A 21,693-nucleotide genomic window follows, 5' to 3' on the forward strand; every position below is an offset into this window, starting at 1 on the left:
TGACGCGCGTCGCGCTTGTTTGGCTTTCCCGGTTAACCATGATGTCCCATCGACGTCAAGCGGTATCTGGCTGTCGTTCTGGGTATATGACCTACTTTTACACATTTGACCTCACATCTTAATATGAAGACCGCGTATGTAAGGCAGCTCCTTCGTGCTGAAGAGGTGTTCTTTCAGTCCTCGCCATTCCAGAGGGTCTTACGAGCCGCTTCGGAATGAAGTAAATATGCATACTGCCAAGGCTGAAATGGAAGTAACACTGGGTAGTATTGCATAAATGCATGACACGGTTTTCACTGAACAGTGGTGAAAATGTCCTTTGCAAGATGAAATTTGGTTATTAGATAACATTAGTGTGCGGACCTCCTTTTTTATCTCGAGGGCTGCGTATCGTGGTTAAGGACACACCCCCCTCTGAGTCTTTAACATAACAGAACTGGCTGCACTCACTGCGTTGGTAACACATGTACCGAGGTCTGGTTAGTGAAATCCTTCCCAGATCCCAGAAAACCTTTGATCACATACCTCTGGAAATCCAAGCAACTAATCGACTAAATCTACGTCATCTAAGCCAACACACCAACATGATGGTGGCAGATGGTTGCGCAATGGCTAGATTTTCGTTTGTATTTCTCGCGATGTGTCCATTTTCCTTTTCGTTGACATAATGGCAAGGAAACGTCATGCACTGGTGATCACGTGACCAGTGATCGTGGCCGTCAGGAGTTCAAGGATGAACTGAATGGAGGGAGTTTTGGCGCGCACAGCTGGCTAATTGCTTGGCTTCAAAATTTGTGTACCGGTTGAGCACCGACCTGTCAGCTCCGGATATCTTCTGCTAAAATCAGTGCGGCCCCTGCCCTAGTAGAGAAAAAGCTCGCACAGAACAGGACTGCACCTTGAAGCAGTCTGTCATCATCCGTGGGGGACATGTGTCATTTTTGACGTCTCACGATCCCTTCCAATGCGTGCCACACCCACACCCACCCACCCCCACCCCACCCCCACCCCCACCCCACCCCTACCCCCACCCCCACCCCCACACCCACACCCACACCCACACCCACACCACACCCACACCCACACCCACACCCACACCACACCCACACCCACACACACACCCACACCCACACACACACACACACACACACACACACACACACACACACACACACGCACACACACACACACACACACACACACACACGCACACACACACACACACACACACACACACACACACGCACGTACCGCAACTGTGGAAGGTTGAAGGCAATGCTTCAGAGTGATGCAAGACTGTGAATTTATTATTTTTGTGCGCTATGGCATTTAAGTCAATGCCATTAGGCAGGGGATGTCATACACTGTCCAACGTTTCATAGATACTTTGACAAGACCTAACATGTTTTGAGTAGCCAGACTCTCGTGAGAATGAGCTAAATGCTAATAATTTAAGAGCAGAGATGGGCAATACGGCCAGAGAAAGAAAGGTAGAGAGAGAAAGAGAGAGAGAGAGAGGGAGGAGAGAGAGAAAGGGGAGAGAGAGAGGGAGAGAGGGAGAGAGAGGGTGAGAGAGAGAGAGAGAGAGGGAGGAAGAGAGAGACCCTATACAATTATAGGGTCTCTCTCAATACCCTAGATAATAAAATGGCGCCTGGAAGCTGGAGGGAGACACATTAGGTCTGCGACAGGGTAGCTGACGTCCAAAATATATCCCAGTACCAGGTCTACGACAGTCTAAACAAAAACGAAAAATCCCAAAGCCTTCTGGGGTACCCCAACTATTCAAAAGGACTCTGTGCTCTGAAAATATATCGCCAAGCCTTTGAAAGCGCCATTGGGAATACAAGTCCATCAAACTAAAGAGGAATACCCTGAGGAATAAGTGATGTTCCAGCGGTCTAAAAGTGCGCTTTGAAACCAGGAAGGACGCCCTAGAAGTTCTTGGCGCCCCGAAATATGGAAGGCCATCGCCAGTGGCCCGTGGGGCGACTCTGACGCACGAAAGCGTGTCCAATGAGTGAAAAGAACACCAAAGAGCAGAAGAGCCTTCAAATTTCCTGATGGTCGCTGTTTCGGGTTGCAACAGCGTCTTGAGGTATAGCATTAAATCTTGATAGCCAAGAAGCCTTAAAGAGCAAATGGACATCCGAAGCTGTCAAGGGGCGGTCCTAAGGGATGAAAGGACGCCCCTGAAGCATAAGATTAGCAACTAGGCTTAAATCAACAAAAACTGAACGGAGGAGACCTCCTGAAACCTGAAAATGACCAGCTGGATTATAAATGGTGACACAAGTCATGAGAGATGCTTTGAATTACTAAAAGGATGCCTTTTAAACTTAAAAACGTCACGAGTGCGATTAGCATGTCGTGAAGAGGTATGGACACTATGTACAATGACCTATGGTGACCTCAGGTGGATTTCATATCATCGATGGGGGCCCATATACTAGAAAAATTTCCACAGCTTCCTTCAGGACATTCAAAGTTTCAAGACAGTCAGGACACCAGATGCACAACCAAGATATTGGAGTTGCAAGATAAGGCGCTAACGCGAAATAACGGAACCAGTAGCGCTTTGCATGGTCAAGGAAACGCAATGTTTGGAAGGCTTAAATCCCCTTTTGTGTGCTGCACTTTAACACCATCTCAAGTCGCGCTCATACAACGATTACCTCCCGCGTGCCACGATCAGTCGCGTATTTCGCTGAACGGGATGTAGACATCTTGCCGCGCCATATTTGTGCCACGTGCTCGGGGGAGTCAAAATGGCACATAGAGGCGAACGTTTGCCCGCAATGCCAGCGCCATGGACTGAAAGCGGTTTCATTCATACCATACAATAATGTCACTTGCACGAGTAAGCTGTCCAAATGTGCGTTTCTTGACATCAGTGCCCATAACTGATCAAAGGCAACCGAGCAGAAACTCGTATGATATAAACGATGGGGATATTCTGTCAAAGCTGAATAACGCTCAATATGAATGACTATTTTCTATCCTGTACATGTAATCTAACTGTCGATCTCAGCACCAACCTAAAAACATTGAAAGTGTTGAATTTTCCAAAGTCACGACAGTCTCGTAGGACTGATCATGCTCGTCCACATTGTGGTGATGATATGGGTTTAAGGGCCCCATTTGCCCCATATCGTCACTTGCCCCCTTACGTCACTCAAGTGAGCCTGAGTTTGCAGAGCGGACGAAGCAATTTCTCTGGTGCAGTTTCATAAGCCAAGGGAGTGCAAATTGTGGTCTTGTCAGCGATTTGATAAAGAGGAGCAAGCAAGGCTGGAGTGTTTTTGGTGTAGTGCTGGAGCCCACTTAAGTAATGTTGTCGCTTTCTGGAATGGGTGTCCACCCGATCGAAATTCCTGGATCAGCCCGGTTTCGATGCGTCATCGGAAACCTCAAAGGGAGGGGATGGAGAGATACTACCATGCCTGACCCTCCCTTCGTCACTCCGTCGAATCAGCTGCACTAATCAGCCCTCGGCCAGTGAGATACGCAGACACCGATCCAGCCCTCTGATCAAACTCCGCGTTCACACCGCGGCGCTGGCACACTGGGCTATTCGGCTCCGGGCAGGAGACGACGGCGCTATCAGGAGCTGTCTCCGGCCGCTTTGTAGGAGCAAGCGGTGCACAGGCAGCCGCAGGTCAGCCCTGCTCCTGCCTAAGTGCTCGCAGATGGACGTGATACATTTGGTAGCCTGTTGCTGCAAGCAGTCTGGGACTGACGACCAGCGGATTTTCACGCCGTCAGGATAACCATGAATTTTGTGTGTTTGTGGGAGCGTCGCTTCATGCACCTTTCAGAAGCTCCGGCCACGTACAGCTCTATGTTTTACTTTGGGTTTATCACGATATCTGAAAAGAATGACGAGAAAAATCCCAAATCTGTTGGTGCCACAGCAATCTTTGGAAAGCGACACTCCTGCACGGATGAGAGGAGTGGATGAGTGCAACACTGTGCGACCGTCAGATGCCGGCAGACCACATCGCGGGCACCACACCAGTGCACCGCAGCTTGCAGCAGCGTTAACTGTCGCGAGCTGCCGCTGGGCGTGGGACCGTTGTCCCCCTAGCATGCCCGTAAGGCACCGCCAGTAGCATGAGAATGCTCGTAAATCCGCTCACGGTTCATCACTCCCGAGCAGTGACGACATTCGAAGTCAGCGCCACATGTGGGGCTGCAGAGTCATATCTGCTGGCAGACCTCCGTGCTTCATAAACATTGCCGCTGGCGCCGCACCCCCACTTTGCAAACCAACGCGGGCGTCCGGCCCAACCGCCGGCGGCGCAGCAGCGCGCGCAGCCGGCTCCCCGCGGGCTTCGGGTACTCCAGCGGAGGCGGAAGGCGAGCAAAAACGGCGCATCGCCGGGCCCACATGTCGACAGGCCAGCGGAGATTGGCGGGAGCACGTGCCGGCGGCTGTGATGGACGGGAGCGTTGGCCCCGGCCGCCGCCGCCGGTGCAGCGGGCCGCGCGGCCGGCGCGCCTGGCTCCGGCCCTGCGGCCGCCAACGCCCTGCAGGCGGGCAGGGCGGTGCCAGGGCGCGCAGAACCCGGGCCAGGGCCGGCCAGTCGTGCGTCGGCGCCGTCGCGGCGGCGGTGAAGCGGGCAGGCGGGCCGACAGGCGCGGCTCAGGTGGGTGCGCGCCACGCCCGGCGGAAATGCGCGTGCTCGCCACTCTAAGGCTCTTTGTCTGGCTAAGTTTAGCCCGCGGTGTTAATTAGGAGCCGAGAGGCGCGCGCCGTCGTCGGCGTCGGCGACAAATGTTTGTCCAGACGCGTCGGGCCGCGAGCCGTGGGCCCGGGCGGCGGCGGCCGGCGCCCGGGCCGTAGCAGCGACGGGCCAGCGGCAGGTCCGTGACGAGAGCGCCCGTCTTACAGCCCAGCTGCTGCGCCGACGGCGACGCAGCGACGCAACGACAACGACGGACGGCCGATCGACCTCCGACCGACGATGAGCAGCGCGACGTGTGAGCCGCCGGTGACCCGGCGACCTCTGAAGGCCCGCGGGCCCGACAAGGGCTCCGCAGAGGCCTCCGCTCTGGAGCGCGAACGATGGATGCGACGCATCCAGAAAGTGAAAGAGAGGTGAGAGGCGCATGCTTCAGCTTGCAGTCGCACAACGTGTACCGTGGTATTACTGCCGGATGAAATGATGGCGGAGGTTGAATGCATAACTGAAGATTGCTATCGAGACAATATTATTATCATATCTTCACAGCAATGCGCACGCCGTTTTCCCGTATTGCATTTGTCCGAGCTTTGTGAATGACATCGGTGAGTGGCATCGGTGAAACTAAGAGACAAAAAGACGTCCGATGTGAAACAAAAAGACGAAATACAGCGCGTGTGTCCCGAGAAGTATGCAATGTCTTACGAGTGGTTTTTGCATTCCTCTTTCACCAAAACGCCGCTCGGTGGCTTCGATCCGGGGCGTCCTGGTGATGAGGCTTGTTCGAGGTTAAAACAAATGCATTCAGACATGCACAAAATGAGGAGCAATTTTGAATCGCGTACTTAACGGTATCTGTAATATTGTTGTGACTTATATTAGCTTTCGCTGGACGCATGAATAAAGTACGCGCCAGGTGCGCCACGGCGATCCGGCAACGTTTGATTTAGTCAGCAGGACTTCCTATTTTGTTGCGGTCTTAACATTCAGGACGATCGGAAACCACATCATATTACTATAAGGACGTAGCCTTTTATGTGTGCTTCGCCGCAAAACTTTTCAGGGTGTCTCGAGAACTGTAGATTACCCGCTGACAGAAGCCTCCTACACTGCCAACTTCCTGGACCTAGCTAGCAGTTACTGTGCGGCAGCCCGCCTCTGCTGTTTACAAAACCCGTTGGTGACTGGAACTCTAGATGTTGGCTAATTTTTTTTCAACTACGTCATTTTCTGCTGGCAACGTGTTTCCCAACCCGTGATACACCGCAGTTACCTGATACTGACCCGTGTTCAGGAACCAAGCCGAGCACTACCTGACACTAACCCGTGTTCAGGAACCAAGCCGAGCACTACATGACACTAACCCGTGTTCAAGAACCAAGCCGAGCACTACCTGACACTAACCCGTGTTCAGGAACCAAGCCGAGCACGAGAGAGCGCTGCGAGAGCAGAGGGATCAGCTAGCCCGAGCACATGATGCGCAGCTGCGGCGCATGCGCCGTGACCATGACGACGAGCTGCGCCGAGTCCGCCTTGAGGCCAGGTGAGGCTTAGCATCACTGATGCCGGGTCCTGCTCGAGGCCCACTGAGGTCAGGTGAGGTCGAGGTGTGGAGTGGTGTCCGCCTATGCCGGGTCTGGCTCGAGACCTGCCGGGGTCAGTTGAGGTCGAGATCTGGAGTGGTGTCCGCCTCGGACGGGTCCGGCTCGAGACCTGCCGAGGTCAATTGAGGTCGAGATCTGGAGTGGTGTCCGCCTCGGACGGGTCCGGCTCGAGACCTGCCGAGATCAGGTGAGGTCGAGGGCTGGATGCCAAGGTCAGCCGAGGTCACCTGAGGTCGGGGTTTGCAGTGGTGACCACCATCACCGAGTCTGAGCGAGACAGATCATGCACGCCAGGGCGAGAGTGATCGGTAGCGACAGTCATGTATGCTGCATACATATCAGCGCATGTCGTTACCTTTATACTTACTTTAAGTTTCTACCTCAGCCATCTGTGGACGGGTATCGGCGTAGGGCCTCTGGGTCATTAATGTCATGTTGGCAGTACAGACGCTGCCTTACGGCACATGCCACTCGGTACGTGGCGGGTGGCTCTCGAGGTGTGCGTTCAGTCACCATTCCCTGGTTCATCTACTTATGGAACAATGACAAAATATTTTTGTGTTAGGATTCCTTTGTGTACTTGTTTTCACGTGCTTATTGAATGTGAAACTCCTCAGTTGTGTTCGGTTCAGTAACGACACCACAGTAATCATCTTAATGAGCAATAGCCTCCCTAGCCTTGGAGGTTGCGGCAAGGCAACGAGAAATACCTTCCATCCAGACAATTAAGCTATTGCGATTCGTCTCACATGCCATTCCTGGGCGCAGCCAGAAGACCGATCAACAGCAGCTTTCAAGGATTGCGCCTCACAAGTGTTTTATTTTGTTTCTCCTTGAAAGCGTGTTACATTCTGCCTGCACAAAGCAGCGTCCAGCTACGACAGTTCCGAACAACTTTATCATTGCCCCCGTCACGCTTTGCCTTCGGCAGCAACGACATCGACTAAAAAACCGTCACGACTCTAGCGGGATTATAACAACGCGAAATAAATTTTTAACGGAAATTCATCTCAGTACTGATGCTCTCTCTGATTCAATTTTGATTCGTAATGAGAAAAGCGTGACAAGACTTCCTTCGTCTTTGTTTAAAGAACAATTATGGGTAGGCAAAATGTCTGCAAACCCTTGCATATATGCCCAATTACTGCCTCGCTTAGAATTTAACTATAACGTGAGCTTCGACATGCTTTACACGTGATGAGATCAACGTTGCTTAGCCCGTAAGTCCCACGGAATGCATATAATGGACTGATATACGTTTCCAAGATGAGTGCTCATCTGCATCGCCCCATGGCCTCGCACCTCTCAGTTATTCTCTGCTTGGCACTGCTGCCAAATGGCGTTGATAAGCTGTTGATTGAAACTTCCTAGGCCCAACAATACCTCAGTAACGTACACGTTGTTGAACTTCACAAAGTTTATTTACCATGTAATTCCGCCGCATCAAAGTCAGCTTCAGATCGCGCCGTTTCATCACAAGGGCGGTAGTTTGGCATTTGGCCAGCGTCTTTTCATGAGTGCACGCAGCCAGTGTTGACGTGCCAACGCCGCGGGCGATATGCCCACGATCTGCCAAGCGTGCCCCGAATATATGAGAAAAACGTGCCGTCTCTAGTGTCTTCGCAGCCAACGGGCGATCGGGAGACAGCGGGCTGGGGTCGCGTGCCAGTCTTCCGGGATGGAGCGCACTGAGTGAGGTGTTTGGGTTGGGAACAACGATGTGACAGCAGAGGCATCCTCGGTGCGTTGTTTGGAACAGGTAACAACGGTGCGAAACGGTTGCGTCGCCCCCCATCTAGGTTCTAGGCACACCGCCTGCGGGTAGTACTGAGGGGCTGATAAGAAGACATGATTGACGGGGGACAGACGAATGAGAGCAAACAAATCCGTATTTTGTGATATGGAGCTTCGCTGCAGCCGGCGACTTGTTGGATTACTTTTGCATCCCGTGTCTGTGATGGCAGCCTGCATAGATCGATGCAATGTATCTGGTCCACAGGCTGCACCGCTAGCCTATCTCCAAACGGAAGGCCGTAGGGCCCATGTGTCGTCACGGGTCTACTAAAGTTTCACGTTCTGGCATAAACCACCTTCCAATCTATGTGCGATCACCGAGAGAACTGACGCAGATCTGTATGCTAGACGGGGTGTAATAGGTGTGAAATCGGACGTAGTTTGTGGCAACGTAGCTCCTCATGGCGAATCTTTTAGGCTGTACGCCTCCCGAATGAACACAAACACGAACTGTTTGGAATAACGGATGCTCGACGCGATTATGAGTTACTTTTGTTATCATACGCCCCCTGATACTAGATTACGGGACCCCCGAGCAAATACCGGAGCTCTGTTGCGGCCATGGAACCCGAACACCAGGGCACAGCGCCCAAATGACCAAGTGCTCGAAGGTCGAAACATCCAACGATTGTGTGCTAAAAGCTAGGCAATGTAGAACACCCAGTGCGATGATTGAGTCCACGTATGACCATTGGGACACCTACGGTTTTTGTCCACCCTCAAGTCCCGAGGGCTTCCTTGGCTCACTCCGATTCCATTTCATTGCCACTTGACTCAGGAGGGGTCCTGAATCAAGGGATAATTCTGCCACGGAGGGGGTCGAAGCGGAAGCGATGCTCTATGAATCACTCAAACCACAGGCGACTGCTGTCGACTGAGCTGGCACTCTGCCCACCAATATCATCAGAAGCCTCTGCTTCATACTTTACCCAGTTCCCCTCCCACTTCCCGCCGGGGCGGAAGAGACGCGAGTGCTGGGACATTGCGGAGGCAGCTACGAGTAGGCCGTCACTGAGGCGGCTGGGGTAACGCTGATGATCACAGAAAACTTCAATGACCCGCCGTCAGGCGACTAGAACAAGAAGCAGTTCATTATGCATGAGGTGTCTTTCTGACGTCGCCGCCCAGATGCGGGGGAAAGGAACATAGTCTATTCTAGTTCTTTGTGCGTAAAACCATGTGTTCTTATACGTGATGTCATTCATTTGAATGCATGCAGTAGTCTTGTGGGCGAAAAAAGATGGCTTCCTCGACGGATTTGGTCATTTTAGTCTCCCGACACGGCTGGTCGATACGCATGCTGGCTCCCGAGCAGCCCGTGAACTATCCTGTCACTCTTCAAAATAAGGCAATCCCATTTGTTTATGGCTTGGAACAGACTCAGCGACGAACAATGCAATTTCCAAACTGCATTCGATAGACGATACTAGCCAGCAATAGCAGCAGAAGCCTCTAAAAGTCTCCTTAGCTCAGCGAACTCGTGCCGTCCACAATCGTGGCGCAACTACCCGTTCGGGCGCCGATCTTGGTAACGTGATGATATGCTGAAACTTTTAGCTAGTCGCACAATTCGCCCAGGAACAGGCGAGGCGTATACCACTGGAGGCTCTTTGAACAGCTAATCGGGCAGAACGCCGCGCATTCCTGGTTACAACACGGCAGACCCGGCCTCCCGCGCGGGGTCACCGCCAGCCCCTCGCCGCTCGAGCCAGACAGACCTTACGACAGCAGGCGGCGAATCGCTACTCGTGGGGGCCGGCTCCGCGTGCCGCTGGCCGCGATGTTTGGTGTTTGGGTCAGGAGCGAGGGGAGCAACATGGGTGGGGGTGGGGAGGGGGGACTGGCAGTTGGCTGCACCCGCCCGCGCGCTTCAGTTTCAAACGGTGTCCGTCAGTGATGGCGGCCGGGTGGTCGGCGCAGCCGGGGGCCGGCCGCCGGTCGGGTCAAGTTACGACAGCGGCCGTGCTCCGCAGTGGAGTGCGCCGCGCTCCACGCGCCTCGCAACGGTCCGCCAACGGGCCGCAGCCGAGTCGGTTTCCAAACAGCTCTTATTGCTGAGTCTGAAAACATGCACACCTGGAAATGCAAAATTCGCTCAATGAAGATATGAATTTTACCCCACCCTTTTTAAATTCGTTTCCTTCTCTGCCTCTCATGCGCACAGTTGTAAGTACGCAAGTACCATGTCGTGCCGTGGTCATTACTGAGCATCCCGCCCTGAAAGCGTGAGCGCCGTCACTCATCTTGGACGCTCGCGCTCAGATTCCAACCCCAGCCAATCCAATCCCGTTTAAGCCGAATGGGCGTTCCGATCTGGGCGCACGACTCTGGATGCCGGTAGCCCACTGGTCCCCGTGGATACTGCAGTGTAGTTTTTGATGTGAAGTCGAATTCACCCCGCCGCGACCTTCGTCTAGGCGTGGGCCGAGCACGCCAAACATGCCGGCATTCGCCGCAAATATTTATGTTCAGAAACCCTCCCAGTTCAGATGTTTGGTAACCTTTGCTATGACCTCGTCTCCCTGGATCAAGCACCGGAGACCGGTTTTGGGGTAGAGCCGATACGTGGCGTCAGAGTGGCATACCGATAGTAGCATACAGAAGCATACCCGTGTTGTGAAGTGACGGCTTGATTTGGTTTGACTCGGTATATCGTAATGCGGGTCCATACCGATCGCCTACCGACGATTGTTCCCATGCCGATCGCCGTATAGCTCACGCTGCAAAATAACACGAATGCATTTCGCCACACATAGCAATGATTTCAGCGAGCAGTCACGGGGAATATGTGCTGTTTCGCTATGAACTTACGCATTCCTATGCACGGGGCCTTGCATTCTCAATTAGAAGGTACCACGAAGGATGTAAATGGCTATAGAACGATCAGAATAACTACTGGCAGGGTAGCTTCCATCAGAAAAGTTTATCTTGAGAAAGACGAAAACTACTGGACAGATGCTTGCATCCTTCGTAAGTTTTTGACCGTTGCCGCTTCAGTAAGCAGTTGTCATGCTCACGTGCTGATTTTCACTGGTGCACCATTGTTCGCGTTTCACCAAGTCGTGCTCGTGGCCACTTACAGAACGCACGAGGACCAGCTGCGGGTGCAGCTGTCGGAGGTTCAGAAGCTGACCTCCCACTCTGACCTCGGCCGACTGACCTCGGAGGTCACTCAGCTGCGAGAGGAGAAGCGACAGCTGGAGCAGCAGCTGCAGGTCGGTGTCCCACTGGTCCCCGTCTGGCTGGGATTCGCCAATGTTTCTATCGGAGATAATTCCCTTTTCCATAACAACTGAGCAGAGTAAACGACAATCGTTTTTGAATGACCGTAGGTTGAAAGCGACGTCATTCGCTGTGAGAATCGCAAGGCTGGTGAAAAGTAATCCTGTTCTGCAAGCCTTTCTGTCGCTGTACCTACGTACGCCAGTACGCCACTGTACCTGCGCCGGAGCACAATGAACAAACTTCCCAAATGGAAAGAAGATGAGAGTACTACATGCACGAAAAGGAACGCGAGGAAACGAGCTTCAACAAAACATTTCACTATCATTAGTTTTATTCACCACTTGTGATCGCTCGGGCTTGGAAACATAGCAACGAACGGGCTCCTGATTGATATATTCGCACCCATATCCGTTACCTCCCCCACGCTATTCCTATACAGTCCTGTGTGCGTCCTTACTCTACCCCTGTGCCATTGTAGGCTAGGCACTTCCTTTTTATACGTACTCACGTGGACCATGACGGGTGCGGGATTAATCAATGGCTGGGTGCATGCATCAGAAAATGCAAAAACAGTGCAATTCAACAAAAAGGAAGCTGACTGGCGTGGTTTGTTTGCCCTTGGTATACTGCTACTGTGGCGTTGATCAACCATATGAATATGCGCAAAAAAGACTGCCGAAAGTTGTCGTGTAATTAGGTTTGGTTCATGTCGGAGGGGTTTTATTTGACGATCCTTACACTGAACAGCGACTGCCTGATTCACTAGCGCTAAGACTTATTGTCACGTTATGTTCGTCTCTGTAACATGTGTCTGAAATCAATATAAGGCAAATATGCATCTTAATAACATCTAAATATATCTTCTACACTATACACTACACTTCTATACTATACGTACCTTCATAACATCTTAATTCTTGGCCTGGGGCCTGATTCTCGTTAGAACGGTAACAACCAGTAGGTTACTTCCCTCCCCCCCCCCCCCTCCCCCTCGGGGTTGCAGCCGACCACCCTCAGCTGTACGAAGCCTTGTGCCCGTGCCGTTGCTGCGGCCGGCACAGCCGGCACTGGTTGGCTCGTCCGGTTGTTACGCTCCGGCCTTCTATTGCCGGCCGGCCTGTTCTGGCCAGCACACTCCCGTCGTGCGGCGTTACCTGAGCTGCTCGCTCATGCCATTGCTCCACGAGCGCCGGCCTTGGTGGCGGCTGCAGGAATCGGCGCGCGCTGCGCCGGCCGTCCGGCCCGGTCTCGTTGCCAAACCATCCGGCGTTTCCGGGGCGCGCGCCGGTCTGCCGAGCCACTTTCGTCTCGGTCGCAGGCCATCCCCAAGGCCGGCCCCGGTCCAGCACGGGTCAGCTTCAAGTCACCAGTCCACAGGGAAGACAGGGCTTGGCCGGGTCGGGGCAACACGAGGCGTTTAGTATCGATGATGCGAAAAAATAGAAGCCGGTGCGGACGCAGTGAGCTGGCGTTATCGATGGAGGTAATCCGCGTGACGCCACTGCAGAGTGTGGCGGCAACCACTTCGATAATCTGGACGATGTGTAAAGATTCCAGTTACAGGATTATGGGTCATTCTTGGATAAGGTTCCGAAGCCACACAGGGGCGGCCTGCAATGACAGAGGTCGGTGTAGTGAAGCATTGCGTGAAGATGAAGTGATCTTGCTGATCTGGAATCACGGTTTTGTGCACCGCTTGGGTAATTGAATCCGGCTGAAATGTGAAAGTACCATTTTATAGCCTATTTCGTTTGTTCATCTGCAACTGACGATGCAGATGGTGTGATTATTGTCAAGCCGCGACTCACGTTCCCGTACGACATCTAGATGTTTCAAATATGTAACTGTGTACATATAACCAAGTGACCAATGTGTATACACAAGATCTGATTAAAACTAAACATGGCCACCATTCAAAAACGCATTTGAACACTGGATTCTGTTAACATTGATCAGGAATAGGTGCTTGATGCCAGAAATAAGACCGTTCCCTCCGGAACAACGCAGTTATAAAAACGCTCTCTGAGATTAGCGTAACTGGGACCTAAGGATCGCACCGGCCCGCGTTGTTTGCTTGAGTTCCGCATTACATATCGACAGATACAGCAGGCCTGGACGTACCACTTGACATGCTCCTGAGTTCCCGGGTGCAAACCTCTTGAGTATGGTGCTGCATTCACGTTTCATTGTGGGGCCAGAATACGTGGTACTGCGACTAAATGATGTGCTCAGTTGTGTGATTTAGGCTATCCGTTATACTGCACGATAATAATATAATCCCATGAGATGTCATCCGAGTCCGATATCGCGTGATTCGTGTGATTCGTCTATGGTGTAATTTCACACAAAGTTAGAAGGGTGCAAACATGATTGTTTTGTCAATCTTCGTGGGGATCTCTGCGCGACCGCATGCACATATGATTAAGAGCTGAACAATACTCGCATCACTAACAGCTTTGTCGTCAACAGTCCGTCGTTGAGAGCGATCGCAGAAAGGCCGACCTGGTTCGACAGACTCACGACAAATACGAAAACGAACTACGAAAAAACGAAAAACAAACCAAGACCGAGACACGCTTACTGGTGAGTACAGGAAACGTGAGGCCACGGTACCAGTCGGCTAGAGCACTTCCCTCGTCATGTACGTGCTGCAGGCCTTTTTCTCGGCATAATCCTGGAGTCTGTAATGCATCCTTGGCACGACTGGATGCTTCCCAAGGACGAGCTGCGCTCCACCGGGATGTGTGTCGCCCACCTTGTGTCCACATAATGCCGTAATCTGGGCTCGTGATTGACTGATGATCTCTGGCTGCGGCGTCGCCCGTTCATTCCGCTCACCTGACGTGGGAACGGAACACGCCAAGACCCGCTGGCGCTATCTAGTGCAGAGCAGCGACGGTACGCACAGCGTAAGCCGACCGTGCAAAGCCCGGGCAGATGGCACTCCTGCACGCTGCAAGAATGTGAAAGGAACTTCAGTAATCCATCGAAAGGCCACTGAGCCTGGTCTCCAAGGCGCTGGAAGACATCTTCAGCGATTTCCCCCGAGCAACTTAGAGGAATTGTTTCAGCGCCGTGATACAAAATCATCGAGTTTTCCTCGAGACTTGCCATAGTCGCAAAGCGATGTTTTGATCCTTTTATGGTACAGGCGCTTGTGACAAGCTGTTGCAGACAATCGAGGGCCGGCTTTGGCGACGTTTCAAGTCGGCTGTGTGTGTGCGGGGCTTAGCTGTCACCAGCTTCGATGGCTTCCCGAACTGTGTTCCAGTGCACTGCGACCTGCCTACCATTTGCACACCCGACGTGCCAGGAAACAATAGGAACACTGGGTGTTAGCGCCGCATGGGCTTAAGAAAAAGGACACTATAATGTTAGGTCTTATTTTATAGATAGATAGCATCTCTATAGATAAGCTTCATCTACCAGTCACATATCATGGCAGTCACATGTGAGGAACATGAACTCCCGTCCCGTTGGTAGCGCCTTCCTTGTCAGTAGGCTCAACTGAGGTCAAAATACAATCTAATCGCACTTGGACAGATCGGAAGAGGGTTGGAACGGATGTGCATGCATGAAGATTTGCGAGGATGGAATCACCGCATATCAGGCGAGGGTATGTAAACCTTCCCCTCGCAGGCCCTGTCTGTCACGTCGTTGGAAAACAAATGCGACCAATGTGACGTTGCTTTTGAACTCACAAGTTACCACGGCGGGGCATATTTCTCTACGCTTTTAGGTTGTTTCCTTTTGCTGCCTGCAGGCATATTAACATGAACAACGAAATAAGCTCGCGGCGTTATAACCATACTATTGCAAGGTTTGATGTAGTCGAGGAAGGCACGCCGGCTGGAATGTCGACGTAGATTAATGAGCAGCACTGGTATGTCCAGATGCGAATAGCTTGCAGGATTACTGAGGATTCTGTTCATTCAGAGTTGTAGCGTGTAAACGATGCACAATCCCTGTTTATCATTGTGACTGTTGCAAGCCTGCTTAATTTTGCGAGTCCCTGAATGCTGATGTCCGATTAATCATCCGTTGTTGACGAACGAGCTCTTGAAGATTTGGTCTCAACCTTTTTGGCTGGATGAATTTCTGGGATCAATACCCATACTGAGCCGTGCTTGTTGAGTGAGCCGTGCCTCCACTACGTGGTCGTAAAATTCCGGTTGAAAACAGACTTTGGCAGCGAAAACTTGAAACCAAGCAATGCTCGGTGTGATCCGTTCTCCCCCCTGACATCACCTGACCTCCAGTGCGGCCTGCAGGCCACCGGCGGCCACAAACAATTTCAGTCAGGGGGAAGTAGTGAGCATCTCAAGAGACTCGAACCCGCTCCGCCACGGGTGGGTTGATCGGAAGGCAGGTGCTCGAACCAACTGACTTATCGGGCGAAGAACTTTGACTCGTGCCTTGACTTGCCATGATGGCTAATGGCGTGTTTTTGTGGCTGGGACTTTATCAATCGTTTAATTTCGGACTTGGACTATCAGAAGGTTTTCAGCCTGTCCTTGTCGATCAAAATCAACTGAAGCTTCAGCTATTTCTATAAATTTTCTGTTTGCAGGGTATTTCTTAAGAACAAAACGCACCACTTTCTGCTTTCAGGGGGTTCCGATGGCCCGAGGGCATGCTAAGGTCGCTTGTGCGCTCATACAATTATGGTAAAAACCTTGGGAGGCCTAATTACTGTGCCCAATAAAAGCCTTCTAACATGCATTTGATCATTTTACCAGACATGCCCTCACGTTTACACCTACCAGCCATTGTAGTTTACGGCAGGACGATATAGACCAATCATGGCGTTAGCGATATGCATTATTTGTTTCGTTTGATTATTGCACAGCTCACAGCTAATATTCTCAAGCTCACCGGATTGCCAATGCTTTTCGACGTTGTCGCTGCTTGGCAAAACAAGGCTGGAAAAGACTGTCTCGTTTAAAAGATCTTGAAATATTTGGGGTATGTTGAAATAGGTGGTTTCGTTAGCTTGCCTGCCCAATTCCGTTAGCTTGCATTTAAGCGATCTTGAAATATTTTGGGCGCGATGATTTTCCTGAAACGGCGTTAACTTTACTATGACCATTCGGAAACATTACGTGCTGGGACTTTATCAATCGTTTAATTTCGGACTTGGACTACCAGAAGGTTTTCAGCCTGTCCCTGTCGATCAAAATCAACTGGCCCTGTTGTAAAACAAGTCCATCATCTCGTTTCACAAATAATGATTGAAATATCATTTTATCATTCATTATTCATTACTCATCACGTTTGATTATTCATTTATTGATGCATGGCACTGACTATGGGGGGGGGGGGGGGGGGGTAGGAAACGTCATGCATGTGCATCGCAGTCGATGGCTACATCATATACGTCTGTTGGCGAATAAACCCTATTGCCGAATAACTCTGCTCTGTTTTCCTTCCAAGGCGTGATGTGCACTCAGCAAGATCTGTAAACAAAATAAAGACTAAACAATCCGCAAAAGCGTCAAATTTCTCCATTCAATCTCATTGATCGGACGAAACGCGCATCGATTGCCCTCTATGGAGGTCACCATGGAAAACGAAACTACACAGCATGTTCCAGTGATTACAAGCGTTCCACTTAATATTCGATGACAGTTTGTGTTCTGTTCACTGAACGCCCATGCATATAATACTCCATCAAATGGCGCGAAACCGGCGACGAACGTACCCTTTTCTGCTCATGCATGTTATATATTCCGCATCACCTTACGAATTGCGTGTTCGTTTCCTTCACCTTAAAGTATTTTAACATCTGCCCGACAATTGCTTACCGAAAATAGTTTTGTTGCCGAAATTTCGCCCAGGAGAAGGGCAAGCTGGGTTACAGTGTCAAAGGAGTCTCTTTTCGTCGCTGTAGGAGCGCTGACTTTTTCATTCTGACAACTTTTTATGATCGATCGTGTTTTGATGTCTTGGTGAGCCGTTTTTATTAGTGTTTTAGAACCCCTTGGAACATTTCAAGCTGCCGAGATGACCTGGGACCTTTGGTCCCATGGGTACCCTGCACCTCCAGAGGGTTGGGGCACGGCCCAAAAGCCCTCAGTTGCCTACGCCGCTGAGTCAGATAAGTATGTCCAAATGCCTAAATGTCTAAGCATGCCCCAAAAACTGTTTATTCGGCAAAGGCCCTACATGACGTCACAAGGAAGCTTAGCCGTCCGGCTCTCAGCGGACGTCTGAATCAAGCCGTACGGTAAAACATGCTCTCAACGTGACGTAGAATTTACGGCATCTTGTTCGAACGTAACCCTGAATTCACAAGATAAATATTTGATCTGACTGGACGCTGATACCGCATGACGTTTTCAAAGGTCAACTTTATGCACATCAGTCTTTATGTTTTTTTTTCTCAATGGGCACTGAGAAATCATTAAACAAGATCTGATCCACACAGAAAAGTAGTGAATTCGTCGCACCATAATGTTGAAACCCCTTCTAATCGATTTTCGCCTTGGTTACCTTTGAGAACGAGGTCATACTTCGCTAACTCGATGTGGCCGGTAGGTGGAACCTTCAGGGTTAGGTGAAGAAACGGCTCCAAAGCTGTTTAGCCCAATTCTGTCTAACCTGATATCTTTAAAAATCTGTGGTGCATGTATGTGGGAGGGGAGCAGGGACGGGGGGGGGGGGGAGCTGCGTCAACTATTTGCCTGGCGAGACGATCGTGTCCTGACTTGCGTTAGCATGCCTGTCATTGTCCATGCCAGGCTTTTCGGCTAGCTTGCATGCCCATTAGCTCCTCTGACGTTTACTGGCTGGTGCCTTGCGGTCGTACCTCGCACCGGTCTGCGGCCCCCGCGCTGCGACGGGATAACCGGCCAGCCTGCAGCCCACGCGCATGGGCAAACGGCTGGCAGCGGGTGGTAGTTCGTTACCGCCGGCGCCGGCCGCTGGATGGGTCCCAAGACCGCGGCAAGGTCGGAGACCGGATGGCTCTCTGTTTACTCAGCGGCCCCGGGCCGCATGACGCCGCCTTGCTGCCGGCCGTGGAGGCCCGCACAGAGAGGGGGCGGGCGTCTTGCGGGTCAGCAGAGGTGCGCACCGTGTGCTGACGGTGAACACGGGCACACATTGTAGTGAATGGCAAAGGAGTACTCTTTAAGACAGCGACAGTCAGGTTCGCCGTCTTATAAAAAGGTGTATGCGCATTGTAGCCGCCGGGGCATGTGCCCCGACCCCTTTCCATTTTTATCAACATTTTTACATGAACGTGGCTGAATGTTGACAATTCGAAGTTACTGGTAAACACGTAAAAATAATATGATCGGTGACATGCGGTGATGTTTTATGACATGCATGAAATTACGCGCAGCTGTGATACGCCACACGCGGCTTTCACGAAAACTTATTGCGCTGAAACTTTTGTTGTGAAATCCTGCGTGCGCCCCGTCGACGTCTTAAGAACGTTTTTAAGACGCTTGAATTTTCAGATTTAGATGCTTGGTCATCCCTTCGAAGGTTTTCGAAGGTTTCCCGTCTGAGTTTTTCGATACGTTTGTAACTCCTTCGGTCACCATTGACTATTTGAGAGCTGTGGGATGACGGAGAGGGGTACAAGTAATGAAATGCTGTGACTGTATTGCATCACCGTCAAAACCGTGAACAATCCCACCCTGAGAGCCCAAACTAGAACTGTGCAAGCGCTCTGACACGGCTCCCAATTAGGGCACTCGTGTAACCGGCTCGCGGAGGATAACCGCGGCTTATTCTCGTGGAGGCGAGGTGTTTCTGGATGGGAGATCAGCGATGGCGAGAAGAAGGGACTGGGATGCCGTTCTGCCCGTAATCCAGTGGCGTTACCTGAAAAGAGATGGGGTAAAAGCTACATCTGCCTCCCCTCCCCCACAATGCGGTGACTCTCCGTCACGCTGGGGTGAGGGTCGGGGGAGAGGGCGCTGTTACTGACCGCCCACTGCAGTGCTCAAAAAGGTGGCGCTGTTTTCGCAAGCGTTTCCCGCTACAGAGGCGGCGTGTCTGGAGGTGGCGCTGCTGTCGTGAATAGGCGTCACCCTCCATAGGTTGTGCGTGTCAAGGCATGACCCTGGTTCATTAAGACCACTCCGCAAAGTTCATGTGTCTACGGGCGCCGCCGCTGTGGTAAGGGGTAGGCACATTCTGCAGGGTGCGCTGCACGTGTGTGTGTGTGTGTGTGTGTGTTAGGAAAAAATCGCTGCTGCCATGGGTAACAGTCGACATGTGTAGGGTTAACGTGTCATCGTGATTCATGATGTCAGTACTGTTTGAACTGTTGAAAATCACCTTTATACAAGATTGGAGTGAATTGGACATGCAAGGACCTTTACCAATGTTGCGAGTATTGACAACATTAGGATAGGTTTTATGGATATTAGGATCTACGAGTTTTAGCATTTAGGGCTGGCATTAAATATGCTAGTATTTTTTTATTAGTATAATATGCTATTATTAGTATTGACATTTAGCATCGGTACCCGCATTGCGTCGAAAGTGAGTGCATTTCGAGTTAAAGGGGGTGTAATGTCAATAATTTTCGTAAGGAACTGTCAAGGAAATGAATACTGCATAACTCTGACAGCACAGATCGACTGTCAGCTAATAATTCATCACAATCGGTAGGAAACCGTCAAAAAGGTCCCGGGCCGTCCCTGGCTAAAGCACACGATCTCCCGCTTACGGCCGCGGCGCGGTTCCAGCTGCGCCACTGCAGGGCCGACTACGACGGCGCCAAAGTCGGAAAAGTCACGGTGTACCGTTCAGGAAAATCTTGATCCCGCACGCCATGGAAGTTTGGTCCATCTAGATATAAAACGGTAGAAGCATCGGTGCAGCACCAATGATGCAATCTTACTTGTATTACCAGGCTCATTGAAGTTAGGGATGTCAAGTAAACCGTCGAGTGGTGGTGCTGCTACCTTCGACGCGAACCGGATGCATGCTGCTTGCCTCGTAGAGATTGGCGTTCAGGATGAGAAGTGAATGAGGAAAGAGGGCCGGATGACTTTGGACTCTGCTGTCAACCCGGTGACACTGATTTATCCCCATTGTTGAGATATGACTCTCCTGCTTTACATAGCACCAGCCAATGTCGCACTGTCGACTATGTCCTGTTGACGCACAGTAATACCCTTCGTAGTCCATACTCTGCGATCTCCGACCTCATGGAACCCCAATGCCCAAAGTGGCACACTGCCTAGGTGTCTTAAAAGATGACGTCTGTTTCATGCGTTGGCGAACAAGTTGTTGTGAGATAGGGAGAGCAGAGTTCTTCTATCGCAGTTTTTCCGGTGATATGAATCGGTTAAGGACATGTGCAAGCTTAGCATTTTCCCACGCCATTCCTTTTCAATGGGCACCCCCGGAAGGCATCTCACTGCCAGGCAGCGATTGGCTATCAGCAGAAGCCAGCATTAAAGCCCACTCTCTATCCGTCAGACAGCAGGCAATTAACGGAACCCTTCTAGGCTTTCACCGTGACGAGGGAGCCGAACCGACGCTTGTTATCACGGCACGGATGCGCATCGCTACGCCGTGTTTCCGCTCTGGAAGCCGCCCCTCCGTTCCTCTCCTTACGCTGCGGCAGCAGAAGAGAAGCAAGCGACTTGTGACGTTTGAAACGTGTCTGGGCCACCGTCCAGAACGAGTTAGAACAGTTCACCCTCTGGTGCGGGACGCGCAGATTGGTGCGACGTCTGGTGCGGAACGTCCAGATTAGAGCGTCGTCTGGTGCGGGATGCCCAGATTAATGCACCGTCTGGTGCTGGACGCGCAGATTGGTGCGTCGTCTGGTGCGGGATGTCCAGATTAGTGCACCGTCTGGTGCTGGACGCGCAAATTGGTGCGTCGTCTGGTGGGGGACGTCCAGATTAGTGCGCCGACTGGTGCAGGACGTCCAGATTGGCGCGCCGTCTGGTGCCGGACGCCCAGCGCGGAGCGCAGGCCCGGATGCCGGGGAGCGTACGTTCCTCAGTGGGCCGCATCGGTCGCTGTGTGCGCTGTAGCGTGTTACGTCTGGAGAGCCGAAAGGATGCAGGGGGCTTGAGGTTCTGTTAGTGGCCGGGTCCACTCGATCGAATCCGTCAAGGTCGTGTTGATGCGCTCCGCGTGACTGCACCTTCATTGGTAGTATGGGGACCCGTGCATCAGTTCGGTTCCCGCGACGCGCGTGAGACGGCGAATCCGCGCGAGGTGAAGACAACTCCACCGTCGCAGAGTAGCTCTTGCAGGAGGCCTTCCCTCCTGGACGCTGCAGACAATCTATGACGGTCGATTAAGTAACTTCGGACTTGAGTGTAGGCCATCGACTTCTAGCTTCATACGCGATAGCCCGGCATAGCTTGATATAGCTGGGTATAGCTGGATGTCGTGATACCGAA

General features: G+C 51.7%; 1 protein-coding gene across 1 annotated transcript in view; it reads left to right on the top strand.

Moving 5' to 3' along the window:
* The first annotated feature begins 4,875 nt into the window (after window positions 1–4,875).
* Window positions 4,876–21,693, top strand: part of LOC119111423 (janus kinase and microtubule-interacting protein 3) — a 37,169-nt gene continuing 20,351 nt past the window's right edge. Inside the window, exons 1-4 of the mRNA XM_037235235.1 lie at window positions 4,876–5,101; window positions 6,100–6,228; window positions 11,166–11,298; window positions 13,778–13,891. Coding sequence (XP_037091130.1) covers window positions 4,968–5,101; window positions 6,100–6,228; window positions 11,166–11,298; window positions 13,778–13,891 — 510 coding nt within the window. The 5' untranslated portion in view covers window positions 4,876–4,967. The remainder of the gene's footprint in view (window positions 5,102–6,099; window positions 6,229–11,165; window positions 11,299–13,777; window positions 13,892–21,693) is intronic.

Source organism: Pollicipes pollicipes, unplaced genomic scaffold, assembly GCF_011947565.3.
Source record: "Pollicipes pollicipes isolate AB1234 unplaced genomic scaffold, Ppol_2.1 Scaffold_7261;HRSCAF=8764_pilon_pilon_pilon, whole genome shotgun sequence".
Lineage (NCBI taxonomy): Eukaryota > Metazoa > Arthropoda > Thecostraca > Pollicipedomorpha > Pollicipedidae > Pollicipes > Pollicipes pollicipes.